General features: G+C 38.4%; 2 protein-coding genes across 4 annotated transcripts; one reads left to right on the forward strand and one right to left on the reverse strand.

Annotated features, from left to right (window-relative positions):
* Positions 1–526: 526 nt before the first annotated feature.
* Positions 527–5,317, forward strand: LOC129252836 (uncharacterized). Its single transcript, XM_054890965.1, has one exon. It carries the CDS (start codon positions 527–529, stop codon positions 5,315–5,317), a length of 4,791 nt encoding a protein of 1,596 aa, XP_054746940.1.
* A 1,262-nt stretch (positions 5,318–6,579) lies between these two features.
* LOC129252837 (adenylyl cyclase 78C-like) lies at positions 6,580–17,863 on the reverse strand. Of its 3 annotated transcripts, none has more exons than XM_054890968.1 (5): positions 17,736–17,863; positions 12,752–12,885; positions 11,244–11,333; positions 8,904–9,065; positions 6,580–6,718 (listed from the first exon to the last, which is right to left on the reverse strand). In XM_054890968.1, exons 2-4 carry the CDS (start codon positions 12,845–12,847, stop codon positions 8,991–8,993), a joined length of 261 nt encoding a protein of 86 aa, XP_054746943.1. In that variant the 5' UTR covers positions 12,848–12,885; positions 17,736–17,863; the 3' UTR covers positions 6,580–6,718; positions 8,904–8,990. The 3 variants fall into 3 exon arrangements, with proteins under 3 accessions (XP_054746943.1, XP_054746942.1, XP_054746941.1); XM_054890967.1 differs by having other exon boundaries at positions 17,698–17,863; XM_054890966.1 differs by having other exon boundaries at positions 17,683–17,863.
* Between the last annotated feature and the right edge of the window lie 90 nt (positions 17,864–17,953).

A 17,953-nucleotide genomic window follows, 5' to 3' on the forward strand; every position in this document is an offset into this window, starting at 1 on the left:
CAACAGCTATTTTTCGTTTTTCTGATTAAGATTTGTGCAGGCTATTCAGCCATCTTTTCGTTTTCGTTTTTTCAGCCACAAACTCTCACAGATATTTTTTCGTTTCTGTGGACATTGAGCAAATTTTTCGGGAGTTTAAATAATTTAACTCAAAATGAGCAAGCCAAAGACAGCAGTTCCAAGTCTCTCTCCAAGTAAGGAGATTATGGAATTGAAATCACTAAAGCGCCAGCGAACTGTTGCGAAAAATAGTATAGTGCGCATAAAAACGGGTCTCCTCGATAAAACAATGTCGTTAGATCCAATTGAATTGGAGTGTCGACTGGACATTTTGAACTCTCATAGCGATAAGCTTATGAAGTGTCAGTCGAAAATTGAAGAAATCGACGAGGAAGACATAGCCCGTGGGGAGTTAGAGGACCTAATAGTGGAAACTTAGTCCGTTATAAAATCTATTCTGGCGAGAAATAAATCGTCAATAGCCGAAACATCATTTGTTGCACCTCACAGCTCGCGACTACCGAAAATGTCGCTACCGAAATTTAAAGGGGAATATTCAGAATTTAAAAATTTTATGAGTCTGTTCGAGAGTTTGGTGCACAACGATCCTACAATCCCAGAAATTGAGAAATTTAATCACTTGGTTAACTGTCTGTCTGGTGAAGCTTTGGGAACGGTAAAGGCCTTCCAAATGTCGGACGAAAATTATTCGAAGGCGTTGGCTAGTCTCAAAAAAGTTTATGACAATAAATGCTTAATATTTTTCGACACAATTTCCAAACTTTTTGAACTGCCAACTATCCCAAAGCCATCTGCGCTTTCATTGCGCACAATGATTGATACAGTGTCGGCTGTTTACGACTCGTTGCTGTCGTTAGGTGACGAGAAAAACATCACAAACGCTATCATAATTCATCTGGTAATGTCAAAAGTTGACACCGTTACTCGGTCAAAGTGGGAGGAACAGTTGGATTATGATAAGCTGCCATTATGGCGTGAGTGTGAGGCAGCATTAAATAAACGCTACCAACATTTATCTGCCGATGAAGCCTCAACGTCGAGGCTCAAGCCGTCAAGCAGTCACAGCATTCAGAAACCCCACCTTCATGCGGGAAGGACGAAAGCTGCCTTAGTGACTTCAAATATAAAACAGCCGGTGTGTCCGCACTGTAAATCAAATGATCATAGTATACCCGCGTGTCCTAGTTTTAAAACTCTCTCTGCTCAGCAGCGATTTGAGTTTGCTAAATCAGTCCCTTTATGCATAAATTGTTTGCGAAAGGGGCACTCAGTTTCAAAGTGCAAAGCGGATCGGTGTCGTGTTTGCAACCGTTCGCATCACACGTTGCTGCACCAGTACCCTGTATCCTTTGCAACTGCACCACAACTTTCGACCTCGCATGCCATGCACACGACGAGTACGCCAGATCGGGTTATGTTGGCTACAGCCGTAGTCAACGTAAAAGGTAGCTCCGGAGAGTACCTTGCTGCACGAGCCTTGCTGGATTCTGGATCTCAGGTGAATTTCATGACAGAGGATTTGGCGCAGAAATTACGAATTCGTCGCGAAAGTACGACCTTAAATATTATCGGCATCGGAAATGCAACCAAAAAAGTAAGGACGAAATTAAATACGTTTGTAAAATCGCGGGTCAATAATTATGAGTTTTCGGCACAGTTTTGGATAATGCGATCCATTTCAGCCAGCCATCCAGATCGTAACGTAAATATTAATGGCTGGAAAATTCCTAAAAACATTAGCTTAGCGGTCCCAGAATTTTATAAGGCTCAAAAGGTAGATCTTTTGTTAGGTGCTGAAACATTTTTCGAGCTTTTAGCTGTAGGCCAGATCAAGGCCAGCCCCAATCACCCAACATTGCAAAAGACACTTTTAGGCTGGGTTGTGTCTGGCAAATACGCCTCCAACCAACGTCCTCCTCCCACAGTCAGTAGCACATTATGCCATACTGAACAAGATCTAGCAAATATAGATTCCATTGTCCAAAGGTTCTGGGCAATGGAAGAAATACCTTCAGGGGCTAGTTCGACAAAATTCACACCTGAACAAATAGAGTGTGAAAAATTTTTCGTAAAAACTACTAAAGTTTTGCCTTCAGGAAGGCTTCAAGTAAGACTGCCTTTCAAAGATGACCGTAAGTTACTCGGTAATTCCTATGAAACCGCGTCTCGGCGGTTTCAGGCCCTGGAGAGAAAGACCTTGAAAGATCCAGAACTTCGTCAAATGTACCTGGACTTCATGAATGAATACATCGAATTGGGTCACATGAGCCCAACAAATAATAAGATCCCGAGTGAGCCACACTACTTCATTCCGCATCAATGCGTTCTTCGGCCTGAAAGTACGACGACTAAATTACGTGTTGTTTTCGACGCATCAAGTCGTACCTCTTCTCAAATTGCGTTGAATGAAATCTTGATGGTTGGGCCGACCATTCAAGAAGAGCTGTATTCAACACTTCTTCGTTTTCGCTTGCATAAATATGCATTTACGGCGGACATTACTAAAATGTACCGCCAAATTCTCATGCACGAAGAAGACAAAAACTTTCAGCTTGTAATGTGGAGACGGCATCCATCTGAGCCACTTCAAATCTTTCGACTTAACACCGTAACATACGGCACTGCGCCTGCTCCATTTCTCGCTACACGGTGTTTACAAATGCTCAGCGATGCCAATACACATATGTATCCACTCGGCTCAAAGGCAATAAAAAGAGATTTTTATGTAGACGACCTGCTTACAGGATCCGATAATTTTGAATCTCTAGATCTTATTAGAAGTGAGGTAGTTAAAATATTAAACTCGGCAGGATTCAATTTATCTAAGTGGTTTTCAAATCACCCATCATTTTTCGATTGTGAGAGTTCTGAGAAGGCCTTAAACTTCAATCACACAGACTCCACAAAAACACTTGGAATCCATTGGTTGCCGAAGGAAGATTTGTTTCGGTTTGTCTTAAATGACAACTTTACCAGTTTACGAGCCACTAAGCGAAACATATTATCAGTTTCGGCTCGTCTTTTCGATCCTCTTGGTTTACTTGCCCCACTAGTTACCAAAGCAAAAATCTTATTGCAAGAGCTTTGGCTGCAAAAACTAGATTGGGATGAGTCGATTCCATTGCACCTCGACACCAGCTGGGAAAATTTCAAAGCCAATCTACTGCAGCTACCATCAATAAGCATTCCTCGGTTTGTACACACCGAGTCGAGTGCAAGCTGCCAAATTCATGGCTTTGCCGACGCCTCAATACGAGCGTATGGCTGCTGTATATACATACGTAGCCATTCGGCTGGTGGAACGAAATGTACGCTGCTTACTGCAAAGTCTAGAGTGGCTCCGCTGAAGACTAAATCTCTTCCGCGTCTAGAGCTCTCGGCAGCCCACTTGCTGGCCAAATTATGGTCACGAATAGCGCCAATGTTGAGTAGGCCAATTGAAAATATAAACTTCTGGACAGACTCCGAAATTATTTTGCATTGGATCAAAACGCATCCATCTGTACTACAGACCTTTGTTGCAAACAGAGTGTCCGAAATCCAAGAGTTGACGGATAAAGCTACTTGGCGACATGTGCCAACTAAGCAAAATCCCGCGGATCAAGTGTCTCGGGGTTGTAACGTGGACGAATTGAATAATTCTATCTGGTTTAGCGGTCCACAGTTCCTCCTAGAAGACCCTGCGTTATGGCCAACAAACACCCACTTCCAGCTCTCTCCAGGAGACGAAGCATTAGAGAAGAAACGGAACGCAACAGTTTTAGTTGTTCAAGCAAATGAATCGCATCCAATTATGGAACTCACCAAAAGAGTATCTTCTCATCAAAAACTGCTTCGTATTGTCGCTTACATATTAAGATGGATAAAACGTATTAGAAACCCATCTGCGACATTCACACAAATGCTGACGGCTGAGGATATTAAATTAAGTTTCCTCAAAGTCATTCAGGTGGTTCAACATGTTGAATATGGTGAAGAAATTATGAAACTCACCAAAGGTACCACCCTACCCTCAAGTTTGCAAAAACTTAATCCATTTTTGCACAACTACTCGGAATTGTCGCTGTCGTTTAATTTACTCCGAGTAGGAGGCCGCCTATTAAATGCGCCTCTCCCATATGATGCCAAGTTCCCACTGCTCTTAAACAATAACTCGCACTTCGTTACCACATACTTACGGGACCAACATTTTCGAAATCACCATGCTGGAGCAAAGGCATTGGTAGCGCTTCTCCGAGACGGCATTTGGCTGGTCAATGCTCGAGAAGCTTGTAGTCGTACCGTTCGAAACTGCACACACTGCTTTCATTATAAGCCGAAGCTGCAAACCCAAATAATGGGAAATTTGCCTGCCGATAGGCTTCGTGCACTACGACCCTTTCTAATATGTGGAGTAGATTTTTGTGGTCCCGTATATACTACATTAAAAATACGAGGTAGACGCCCAGTAAAAACATATATCGCAGTGTTCGTTTGTTTCACTTCAAAGGCAGTACATTTAGAACTAGTAACAGACTTGTCTTCTAATTGTTTTATTTTCGCCCTAAAAAGGTTCATTGGACGCCGAGGAATGCCGCGGAAAATATACAGCGACAACGCCACCAACTTCGTCGGCGCCGATCGCAAGCTTCGCGAGCTGAGGGATGCTTTCGAGGCCCAACAACCGGAAGTACAGAAGTACGCAACGGACGAAGAATTCACCTTCGCCTTTATACCACCCAGGGCACCGCACTTCGGCGGGTTATGGGAGGCGGCAGTGAAGTCCGCCAAACACCTTCTCGTGCGCGCAATCGGCAACGCGCTGCTCACCGCCGAAGAACTACAGACTCTGCTCGTCGAGGTCGAGGCCGTACTCAACTCGCGACCCCTGGTACCACTGAGTCAGGACCCGAACGATGGAGAGGCCCTAACACCAGCGCACCTACTAGTTGGGTGCCCCCTTCGAGCGCTGCCACCAGCCCAAGTATCGATGGACCCAATGCGTTGCTGCGACAGATGGCAACTTGTCTGTTGTCTCAAGCAACAGTTTTGGCGACTGTGGTCCAGGAACTACCTGTTGGGTCTTCAACAGAGGAACAAGTGGTTGCATCCGAAGCGCAACCTCGAGCTGAACGACCTCGTCCTGGTTCAGGAAGACAACACACCACCGCAGCAATGGGTGCTCGGCCGCGTCGCCGCAACCGTAACAGGGCAAGACGGCAAAGTCCGCGTAGCAGACGTGGCAACCAAAGCGGGCGTAATTAAACGCCCCGTTCACAAGCTCGCCGTACTGCCATTAGATGTTGAAGGACCATGAGCCTTTCAAAGTGGCCGGTGTTACGCCAAATGGCTTAGAATTTTAATTACTAATTTAATTTTATATATTTAATTTAATTTTAATCATTATTATTAGAATTTGTTAAATTCCATAATTTCTTGTAACGTTTCAAATTAAGTTTACTGTTTTCTAAAAATACTGTTCAATTTCGTACATAAAAATAGCACTATATATGTATAAACACCTATATTACATAAACGTAACAGAGCAATACATATTTACTATAATTACATAAATATGAACTTAATCCGTTAGGCTAAAACATTATAAAAACTTGAATTCTGAAATAAACAAATCACTTGTAAAGTTACCACCGAACGCGTTCGCATTTTATTTAACAGGCAATTGTTGTGTTCGCGCATCCTTCCCACGTAAAATAATTTCTCTTAAAAACGCTTAAGAATTTTCAAACACAACAAAGTGTTAACGGATGCTTTTTATAGTATAAATAGTAACGGGTGTAATATAAATGGGAGTTTTTTTGTTAAAATGTTCCATCAAATTGCGAAAGCTGATTTGGTGTGTAGGAATTTATATTTTGCCTCACCAAAAGTTAACTCTTCTACAAAAATACGAGAGTTAGTAAACGCGATTGGATGTACTATTTCCAATAGGGATTTTTTGACAAATCACGCGTGACTGCTGTAGAATTAAATACTTATACATAATTTTTTCAGTATCCATTGACATTTCATCATGGAAAGACTTACGCCTCAACAACGTTTTTAAATCGTACAATTGTATTATGAAAATCGATGCTCTGCGAAAAGTATTCATCGCGCGCTGAGGCCAACTTATGAAGTTCAGCGCATAGGTCTATTAATGACTTAATGGCTACGTAAATAAATTGCCGTATTTCGGCTGAAAAACAACCTGAAGCCATTCAAGAACAGTCATTACAACCATTGAAAACAACCGTTTAGTGTGGCCTACGAGCTGGAAGAATCATGGGCCCGTATTTCTTCAAACACGCGGCTGGCGCCAACGTAACAGTAAATAGTGAACGCTATCGCGCCATGGCAAAGCCTGTGATCTCCACAATATTTGGTTCCAACAAAACAACGCCAATTAACTTTTTTTAAACTGAAAATATATTTACGTGTCTGGTAGCACAAAAATAGCAAGTAATTATTGTGTTTTATCGAAACATATTTATTTTTAAATTTGAGAAGAAGTATGGGTGGAAATTTATAGGATCTTAATAAAAAACGAATTTTTCTTCGATACAATTTCAATTCTTTTTATGATATGCCTTTTGATGGTACTCAAACCCCGCGTTAAATGGTGTTTTCATCTTTTCTCAACATTTTTCTCATTTTACACGCATGTATTATCTATACAGATCGTTATAGATTCATAAAAAATTGTCTTGTACTGCATCTGAAATGAAAATTTGAAAACCTTTTGAAGAAATGTCAATGTACTGGGGAGAAACTAAATACGCAGATTTACTTAAATTGAGCTCTGATATCGCACAGTTTGATTTTTTCAAATTTTTTCTTAAACAAAAAAATATAATCTCAAATGATAAATAAATTCCCCAGAAACTATTAGGCTTATGGAAAATTGATGTTTGCACTGTTTAAGTTCAACTGATTCGTAAGATATACGCGTTTGACTGCAAAATTTAATTTTAATATTTAACCTTCAATATCCTTGAAGAAAAACCAAATACCCTATTTCCGTCAACGAAACAATGCATTTTAATAATATAGCTGCAGTTTATTCACTCTAACGCATTCTTGTATGAATTTTTTACGATTACTAAAAATAACCACTTTATAAATAAAACGTCACACAATTTCATACGGCCAGGCTATTTTAAATAGAACAATTAAGTGCAATTTGTTCAATTTATGCAGTTTATGAAAATATAAAAAATGCGTTCGAAAATATATATTGCTGAATATAACTGATTGCATGGCAAGTTTATGTAATTTATAATGTTCTTCGATTTAAATATTTTTGTTATGTATTTTTTTTCTTTAAATATTGATCATCACCTTATAAATCAAACTTTATATAAGTAGCAAATTTAGAAAATATTCAACAAATATCCATAAAAATGTTTAGTTTTTAGAAAACCTTTGGATGGGCTTGCAGTAAACAGGCACATGAAATTTTAGTAAAACAAATAAGTATTTTTACTTAAATAAGTGCAAGTTACAAGCGCCCAAAAATGGCTTTGTTTTTTTACATTTCTTCATGTCTCTGGTACCCTTATGCTATTGCATACAACTTTTGTGCCAACAAAATAAATAAAAAAAAAACAGTCAAATATTTTGACTTATCTCCTAAATATTTTTACCTTGGCAGTACTTTCATAAGAACCTTAAAAAAGTGAACTTCGTATGCTTATTCAGACCGAAAATCATCACACTAACAAAACAAAACTTCAAGTATTATGTATTATAGTTTACTCAATTTCGTTACGAAAGCACCGGCAAATACGCCGCCAAATGTTATGGTAGTTCAATAGAGGACACGAGAAAATGCTCGAATTTCAATAATCTTTAATCAAGTGGAACAATGATTTCATTTCTGGAAAACTATTTGGAGATGAAAAGGCAATCCGTAAATCATTACCGCCTTTTACGCATAATCGAAGAAAAACCCAATCGTTAGGCAACTTCGAAGAAGTAGTTGGCGATGTTCAATTGCGATCCAAATGGCAAACAGTAGACAGAGTGCCCTTCGCTTGGTGAATCGAAGCCAAAGAAAACAAGTGAGGGTTTGTTGGTCGGCAAAGAACAGTAATTGCAGCAGCTTCTTTTTTTAGGTAAAAGGATAACATGATCTAAGGCGCCTATTATGCTGAGTTTCTGGACTCATTCGACACCGATTTATAGCAGATACGAACGTGACTACCATTCGGAAATGTGTAGCTAAGTATTGAAACTTACTATGAAAATTGTCGATCTTTAAGAACATCACATAGTAGAATTCGTGATTTCTTTGGTGAAAATAACCTTCCGAATGAATCGACAATTGAAAGATTGCTGAAGAAATTTCACGAAACTTGTTCTGTAGAGAATAGAAAAAGGATTGACAGATTGATGGAAAAAGGAAGGACAGATGACTGATTGTATTGGTCAACTACGACTACTACGGCCCAAGTTTTAAACCCACTATGCGCATGAAATCCCAAATGATAGAGAAGGTTTTTTCTAATAGCAGTTACCGCTCGGCAGGCTATGTCAAACCCCTCTGAGTGCATTTCTGCCATGAAGAAGCATGTCATCAAAACCCATCTGCGTTCGGAGGTGGCATAAAACAGTAGGCCTCCCCATTTGTGGAACAAAATCAAGACGCACACCACTAATTGAAGTAAGGGCTTGGCCAAGCATTTAACAAGGGATATACGTATGTGTAAATTATACATACATATATACAATATAAGTAGCTGCTATGTGAACCTATTACCTTCTTTAACCACAAACATCCTCCTAAAATTATTGCAACAAGACTACATTCAAGTGTATATACGTTTCACACATACATACATACATATATACATAAAATTACAGAAAAATATACACAAATTCATATAAAACATTGTACTTACATGCGTGTGCAGCTGTACATCCTTGATGGCCTTTATCATGTGCAAGCCAGTCTCCACACTACATACCGCATGATCCGGTCGGGTCTTTCAATTGTCGCTTTCAAACTGTGACACGCAATAATAGCAATCGCCCAAAAGTTTCACACGCAAACAGTGGTTGTCCTGCGGTTGCGGTCATATAAAGCGAACGAAGTAGAGGCACCACATAGTATGTATGCAATAAAAACAACAGCAGCATCAGGGTTTGTGTATATGCGAGACATCCAGCGGAAGCATTGAAAGCGCAGTGCGTCAATGACCAGGGTAGAACCGGAAAAACGTAAAATTTTTATGTTAAAATTCGTGTCTTATCTGTCGCATTTTGGCTGGTTAGTCAATTATTTGTTTTTGTTTTTGCAAACATATGTATGAAGATACTTGTATAGGTGCCACTAAAGCAACTGCAAGAACTCAGAGTAAAATGTGTGCAAATATGTGTCAACAGTGACAGTTGATGCCGTCACTTAAGTGCACAATTTACTCCGGATCAATGTCTCTGCACTTGAGGCTAAGTGTCATATGTACAAGTTAACTGAACAAGCATTGGTTTTATAGACAATTTATGGTCAAGAGTCATCAAGAGCAGGTGCTTAGTGGCTAATAAAAATGTAAATTTAAAGTGTTTGGGGACATTCGGTGTACACAGAGGTCAGTAAAAATTTGTTGTTCTTTTTTTTATTTTTATTTTTATTTGTTGTTATATTATTATTTTTATAAATGACTATTTGTGCGCTGTTAGTTCTGACTTTTGACTTCTGAACCTAACTTGACTTTTCCAAACTGGATAAAGAAGCAAAGCGAATGGGTCTGGTGGTGAACGAGGACAAAATGATGTTCCTACAATCATCAAAAAAGTTGTCGGTGCACTCACGTACCCGTACCCCTGTCAGTGTTGACAGCTATGGTTCCGCTATGATAAAAAACTTCGTTTATTCGGGAACCAGTATTAACATCGATAACAATGTCAGCCTCGAAATCCAACAAAGAATCTCTCTAGCCAACAAGTGCTACTTTGGACTAAGTAGGCAACTGAGTAGTAAAATCTTCTCTCGACGAACAAAGTTAACACTCTATCGTGGACGATGATAATATTTGATAAAGCGTCGCTTGGACTGTGAGAGAGAAATTCTGTGAACGATTTTTAGACCCTTGCACGTTGGCGACGGCGAGTATAGTAGGCCATGGAACAATGAGCTTACGACGACATAGACATAGCGCAGTGAATAAAGATCCACCGGCTTAGTTAGCTAGGTCATATCGTCCGGATGGATACAAACATTCCGGCTCTGAAAGTATTCGATGCGGTACCAGCTGGTGGTAGCAGAGGAAGAGGCCTTCTCTACGTTGGAAAGATTCGGTGGAGAAGGACTTGGCTGAAGAAAGAAGCAACTGGCACGGTTTGTTAAACTTAGTGCGCTTTGTTACAATGTACTCTTAATAGTTCTTCTTCTTCTTGATTGGCGCGTTAACCGCTTACGCGATTTTGGCCGAGTTTAAGAAAGGACGCCAGTCGTTTTTGTTAATAGTTCAGTGTAAAGTTTTAAGTCATTTATGCTGAGGTTTAGGATTGCTCTTACCTTTATACCTTTTCGATTAATAAGTCTTTTTAATTGCCGAATGCCCTTTTGGGCTCTCTTGTACTCGATTAGAGTCTCATTGTTCTCGTTCACGTAGAAAGGCCCTTTTCCAACGGTTATTTATCCCGCAGAAACATTCATGGCCTATGAAGTGTGTTTGGAGTGTTTGCACCCTTTTTCGCTAAAATGTTCGCAATTTCATTTCCATCGTGCCATTCATGTCCCGGTAGCCACATAAGAGTAACAAAACTTCTTTACGCTAGAGTATCGAGAATTTTAAAACATTCCCAGACCTACCTTGATCGGAATGAGAAGCTGTCTACCGATGTTAGAGCTGCGTGACTGTCAGAGAGAATGTTGATATTGGCAACACGCGTGCCTCTACGACAACATTGTCTGGTACATAGCTTTAAGGCATGTTTTCCAAAATCGTCCAACATTAAAAAGTAATAATTGCACTTTTCCCACTTGCAAACGAATTGCTATTTTTATTTTTTCTAACAGCTTTTGACAACTACAAAGCACTTTCGAAGCACTTCCTAAAATATGAAAACAAGAGTGCTCATAGCGGAATACGGAAACCGAAATTGTCAAGTGTTGACTACTCCGGAAAGCCACTCCCGGAGGCTATCTATTATAAGAGCGTGGCATAAGCGCACGACGGCTTTCACAGTCATTATTGTATGTATGAATGTTAAAGGTTCAAATATGAACAGAATCTTACCTCGGCGATGCGATCGAAACGAGCAAATAGATCATTCAAAATTTTGACCAGTTGTTGGGCGGATGTTTTACTTGCCAACTCAGTGAAACCCTGTAGGTGAAAAGTACAACATTTTCGTAAATTTTCAAGCATTTGCCAATAAAAATAAGAATTTTTATAAATTGCTTATAATAAAAATATAGAATGGGTTTACTTATACAACTAAAATACCGTAATTTTTCTCCCTAAATTTGAAGCTTTTTTGTAGCCAAATGATTGATTACCCGCTTACTCTTCAAAATATTGTCCATTGCTTGTTAAAATTTTTTAGTAATATATATTTCGGAAAGCATACAAGGAAATTTGTGTTGGAAAAATTTCTCGCTGAGCTGTTGTGGTATAAGGCGCGTGGTATACAACTTCCCATTTCAGTGCTGTCAGAAAGATTTTAATGCCTTGGGAAACATGTGGCCGAGCGTTGTTGTCTTCCAATATCACTTCGTCGTGTCTTTCCTTAGTTCTCGGCGCAAACCTTGTAGTTGCCTTGTGGCGAGTTCTTGCGTTGGTGTTAATAGGCTTCAAAAGCTTTTAATATCTTCTCGACAAATGAACAGCTTGAACTTTGAGCTATGCATGTTGCCTTGCCTCTAGTTGTTTATGCATAGCTTAGAGGCTTTTACGAATAATACACTTTGAATTACGTAATGGGTATACTTCTTATCACAAGTCAAACATGTCACTCGCGGACAATAGCTTTTTTTAGCGCCTCGAGACTGGTCAATCTTTTAGTTCGGACTTTGCTCTCTAAAATGTTCCAAAAAGAATAATTCATCAGTTTCACTTTTGGTGAATTTGAGAGACATTGTGTGGACGTTATGAAGTTCGGAACGTTGTTTTTTAGCCATTTTTGGTTCACATCAATTTGAAAATTTTCTCGTCAGAAAACACAATGTTCGGAAATTGAGCGCTTTCGGCCAAGCGAAGCAACTCCTTCGCTCTCTCAAGTCTGACTTGTTGCTGTTTTGGTGTGAGATCATGCACCTTTTGGATCTTGTAAGGCTTGACTTTGAGATCATTTTTCAGATCTCAAGTCTGACTTGTTGCTGTTTCGGTGTGAATCATGCACCTTTTGCATCTTGTAAGGCTTGACTTTGAGATCATTTTTAAGCATGTGGAGGATGCTACGGTCAGATATTTTCAGTTCTTTCGCCATTTGATTGGCACTTCGACGGGAATTTCGCTCAAGTCGCTTCTTCACATTTATTGCCATCTGAAGTTGCGGCTGTCTTGGAGTTAGCAACCCGCTGTATACTTTACTCATCTGGTCAAATAGTTGATGCAAGAGCAAGAGCTGACATTTCTGCTACCTAAAAAACTACAGCCTATACGACCTAATATCTGTTAAAGGATTATAGTTGATCGAGATGCACTTCCAGTATTTTATTCAACTCGGCCAATAAGAATAAGGACCGAATTTTATTTTAAAGTAATTTTTTTTTAAGTGGTTGTTAATAGTTCACTTTGCTCACCTTGATATCGGCAAAAAGTATACTGACATTACCCATCGGATACACATAGAGTTTGTTAAATTGTGTTTCGACAGTGGGATCGGTGCCTTTATACATTTCAGCGCGAATTTGATTGTTCACAATATTCGGCAGTACTACATAAGAAAAAAGAAAATACATACATGCATATCAGTGGAAAAAGTATTTGAAATAAAGGTACCAAATGCACTAAACCAAATAATGAATGATAAAATAAATTCCAGATTTAAGTTCTTATATTAATTATGAGTTTGAGTTTCAAACTTTTCAGTTGTAACTGTAGGTTACATACAGACAGAATGCTGTGAGGCGCATAAATTAAAGCAATACATACTATAGTATGCACTAGGGCGGGTCGATTTAAAAATCGCTCACTGCTCTGTGAAAATCGTATTCTAGGGATCAAACTAAGAAACTTTGCCCAAGGAACCATACCTGTAAAACGAATTCTGATGTCCCCCAATTTAAAAATATCACCATTTTTGGCCTTTACATGAAAAAATCAGCTAAATGGCTATGTTTTTTCTTTATTTTTATTTATTTATAATAATATTTATTATCTATACTTCTATACTAATATTATAAAGAGGAAAACTTTGTTTGTTTGTTTGTTTGTAACGAATAGGCTAAAAAACTACTGGACCGATTTTAAAAATTCTTTCACCATTCGAAAACTACATTATCCACGAGTAACATGGATTACATTTTATTTTGGAAAAAATAGGGTTCCGTAAGATATTTGGATTTTTCGGACACAAACTGAAAAAAATCTTATATATAAAATAAAGTCAACTTTTTGTGTGTGTTCGCTAACCGGCCGTGTCTGCACCGAATTAAACCAAACTTACACACATTGCTAAGAAGGTATTGAAGATGGTTTCCGTATAGTTTGGATACCTATTGGTGGATAGGGCTCGAGATATAGGTCAAAACGTGGACCCGGGTAACCTTTGGTTGTGTATGTACAATATGGGTATCAAATGGAAGCTGTTGGTGAATGCTTTAGTTCAGAGTATTTTTCATGCCGCTCCGTGACTAGGGTCTCGAGATAGAGACCAAAACGTGGACCCTAGAATGTGTTTGTACAATATGGATATCAAATGAAAGCTGTTAATAAGTGCTTTAAAACGGGGTAATTTTCATACCTATTGATGACTAGGGTCTGGAAATATATGCCAAAACGTGGACCCGCCGTGTCTTTGCACCGAATTAAACCAAACTTACACACATTGTTAAGGAGGTATTGAAGATGGTTTCCGTATAGTTTGGATACCTATTGGTAGATAGGGTCTCGAGATATAGGTCAAAACGTGGACCCGGGTAACCTTCGGATGTGTATGTACAATATGGCTATCAAATGGAAGTTGTTGGTGAATGCTTTAGTTCAGAGTATTTCCATCCGCTCCGTGACTAGGGTCTCGAGATAGAGACCAAAACGTGGACCCTAGAATGTGTTTGTGCAATATGGATATCAAATGAAAGCTGTTGATAACTGCTTTAATACGGGGTAATTTTCATACCTATTGATGACTAGGGTCTCGAAATATATGCCAAAACGTGGACCCGCCGTGTCTTTGAACCGAATTAAACCAAACTTACACACATTGTTAAGTAGGTATTGAAGATGATTTCCGTATAGTTTGAATACCTACGAATACGATTTTAATGATTCTGGGTTCAAAATGATCATCATTACTTGCACGAGCGCCTTCATGTAGAAACAATTGCAAACACGTAGTTGAAAATTTTTATTTTGCAAAATATGTTTGCGTATGCAATCAAATCTCATGGGTGGGCTTACGGCTACATACTAAATGTAAGTTCACACCACCGATCATAACAATAATCTAGGAAAATCAGATAATAAAAAAATATATATATATGGGGCATTCTTCGCCAACCGGACACCCCCATCTGCCCAGAACAGTTTTTATAAGAAAAATTTTTCCCTATGCCGAAATAAAAGCTTATGTCATGTACTTTAATTTGTCATGTGGCACTTTTTAAATACTAAAAAGCCATTCCTTCCAAATCTCAAACAAAAAGGAAGTGATTATTAAAAGATTTTCCAATTCTCCAGAAGAAAAAAAAGTTTTACTGTGAATTCTCCTCAAACATGATGCTCGGGGGTTTCTGGGTTCGCTGCTGAATATAAATATTGAAGGAAATTGCTGAAATTGGAATTTTTTTTTCATAATACAGGATTTTTTTCACAGTAAAACTTTTTTTTCTTCTGGAGAATTGGAAAATCTTTTAATAATCACTTCCTTTTTGTTTGAGATTTGGAAGGAATGGCTTTTTAGTATTTAAAAAGTGCCACATGACAAATTAAAGTACATGACATAAGCTTTTATTTCGGCATAGGGAAAAATTTTTTTTATAAAAACTGTTCTGGGCAGATGGGGGTGTCCGGTTGGCGAAGAATGCCCCATATATATAGAGTTTGATTGAAAAGTAATGAACCTTTTTTTTTTAAGCAGTTTTATCAAACCTTTTGGCTTATACAACTAATATTCTTCAAAATAGGACCCTTGAGCGTCAATACACCACTGGTAGCGGTCCTTCCACTGCAGGAAACATATTTTAAACTCATCCGCCGGAATCGCGTTCAATTCGGCTGTCACAGTTTTTTGGATCGCCTCGATGGAGTCGAAACACCTCCCTTCAGCTTTCTTTTCAGGCGCGGGAACAAGAAGAAGTCCGGAGGAGACAGGTCTGTAGGGCGGGTGGGGAAGTACCGGAATCCCCATCTTGGCCAATGCAGAGGTGCAGAGGAAGGCGGTGCGCGCCGGCGCATTGTCGTGATGAAGGGTCCATTTGTTGATGAGGTCGGGCCGAACTCGGGCGACGTGGTTTTTCAGCCGAAGGAGCACTTCTTTGTAAAATGCCGCGCTTAGAGTGCTTCCTGGAGGTACAAACTCCTTGTGGACCATGCCTCGAGATCGAGTAACGTTGCACCAACGATCGCTGCATTTTCGCTACTGCAAAATCCTAACACACTTTTAAAACAGCTTTCACGCGCGGAGCAATGTTGACTGCACCGCTGTTGCCAGCGAACTGGGGCCGGTTTCTAGTGGAAGGGGAAGGTCCAACGATCATTTTCCCCCACCAGCCAATTCGGTTGATCGCGTGGCAGACGCTCCGCGCGGGAAGGCTCATTACTTTTCAATCAAACCCTGTATAAACGCCTGGTTTATGTGTCTCATATGAGACATAGTATGTTTCAACCACACCTTTAAGAGATTGAAAGTCGGTTCGCTTTTTCACCCTTATAAAATATTTCGTTTAATAAATGTTTATATTTCAATATTGCTTAAATTTAATTTAAAAATTATTTACTCCTAGCGGCATTTTATGCATCTTCGTCAACTCATTCTGTTGTCTTTTGTTACTACGACGGGCTTGACGCCTCTACCTACGTCTTTATTAACTTATTTTCATTGATATTTTTTTATTAATATTTTTTTTGTTTTTCCTTGTTCACTCCTCTCGGGAGCATAGGGCCTCGACTAGTCTCATTATTGCGTTGGTTTTGTTAATCTATTTTAATTTTTGACAGGGTAAGTGATTAGCCTGCAGTCCTAAGTAGTGGGAATGCCCACCTGTTCTTGCTTAGGAACAACGCCTTCTTACTGCTTGAAACGCCATCTGTGTTCCACATTTTTCTGGCAAAAGGATCGCACAGATGGTTGAGGCGCCACTGATGCAATGCCACTGATTTTGCTTGCTTTAGCAGCCGCAATGCACGTACGAGTAATGCGCTGACTATTGTGCGGGAGTAAGGATGGAAAGGATAAGTTTCGGGTGTTGAGGAATGAATTTTTGTTGTTTTTTTAGAAACAGGGAAAGTAAATTAGGAAAAGTGCGAGGACCGTGATTTTTTATTATTATTACTTTATTTTTACTTCATTAACAAAACGCATTTTTTTTTTAAATAATATATTAAATTATTTATTAGTTCTTCTTGTTATTTATTAGTTGGCAAACACACAAAGGAAAAATTATGCATTTAAGTCATATCGCTGGCAAAAATGTAACCAATTTGTCGTTTTTTAGTCTGAAGTTTTTTGTTTCACTGCTATAAAAAATGTACTTTGCAACATTTTTTTCGCATTAGAAACGCACATATTTTTATATATTAATTACATACTAAAAATGTATACGGGGGAAAGCAAAATGTCAAACACGACTGAATTTGAATTAATTAAGTTAACTTATTTGCATAAATAAATAAATTGTATTATTAATTTTAGTAATCAAAAATGAGTTGCTACAGTCAAGGGCAATGCCAAATTTTGTAAGCAGTTTATTATTTTTACAAACTACTTTAGTGTAATTATTATATTATAATATTATATACATATAGTGCATACATACATACAAATATGCATAAACAGATATGAAATGTGTTGTAACACTTCGCGTATTAGTATGTTTTAGATATTCTTATATGGTAAATGTGCTCTAGCGAAGAACTTGTCCAAGAAAAAGTTCCTTAGGCCAAAAATAACTTAAAGCAAACTACACAAAGCACACCGCAAAGTACTTTACCTTACTTAAATTAGCTACAACTTGGTTATTGCAGTCTATTACAACAAAGCCAAACTACTTTATAAAACTAAAAACTATTTACAGAATTATGTCAACTCTTATGTAACACATACATATGTACTTCTAGTCGTAAAGAATGTAGTTTGATTACTTAATAAAATTTACACTAAAAACTGTACCTTCTCAATTAGCTAAAAAATTGAACCCGTCGGAAAAAAAGAATTTTGAACTCACATAATCTTTGACGTTTTTCTAATTGTCAAATAAAATGCATGCAAAATAAAACATAAAATATGTTATCTGTCACTTTTATAACACTCCATACAACTTTTTAGCTTTTTCTAAGTAAACAACTAACTTACAGATGTACAAATTACATTTTATTATTCCAGGTAGTAGTCGCTAGACGTAATACCTCCTCATTTAAACAGCTACAAATTACATTTATTATAGTTACATTTATTAGTATTTTTATTATTATTTTATTTTACATTTTATTTGGTATTATTATTTTATTTGATTACACTTGAGCTTCATGCTCTGCTTGAGTACTCTAAAAAGACTAACTCTAATTAGGCAAGCACAACATAATGAAACCTCGCTTAACTGCATTTATTGTTGACGATGCAACAC

This window comes from Anastrepha obliqua, unplaced genomic scaffold, assembly GCF_027943255.1.
Source record: "Anastrepha obliqua isolate idAnaObli1 unplaced genomic scaffold, idAnaObli1_1.0 ptg000400l, whole genome shotgun sequence".
Taxonomy (NCBI): domain Eukaryota; kingdom Metazoa; phylum Arthropoda; class Insecta; order Diptera; family Tephritidae; genus Anastrepha; species Anastrepha obliqua.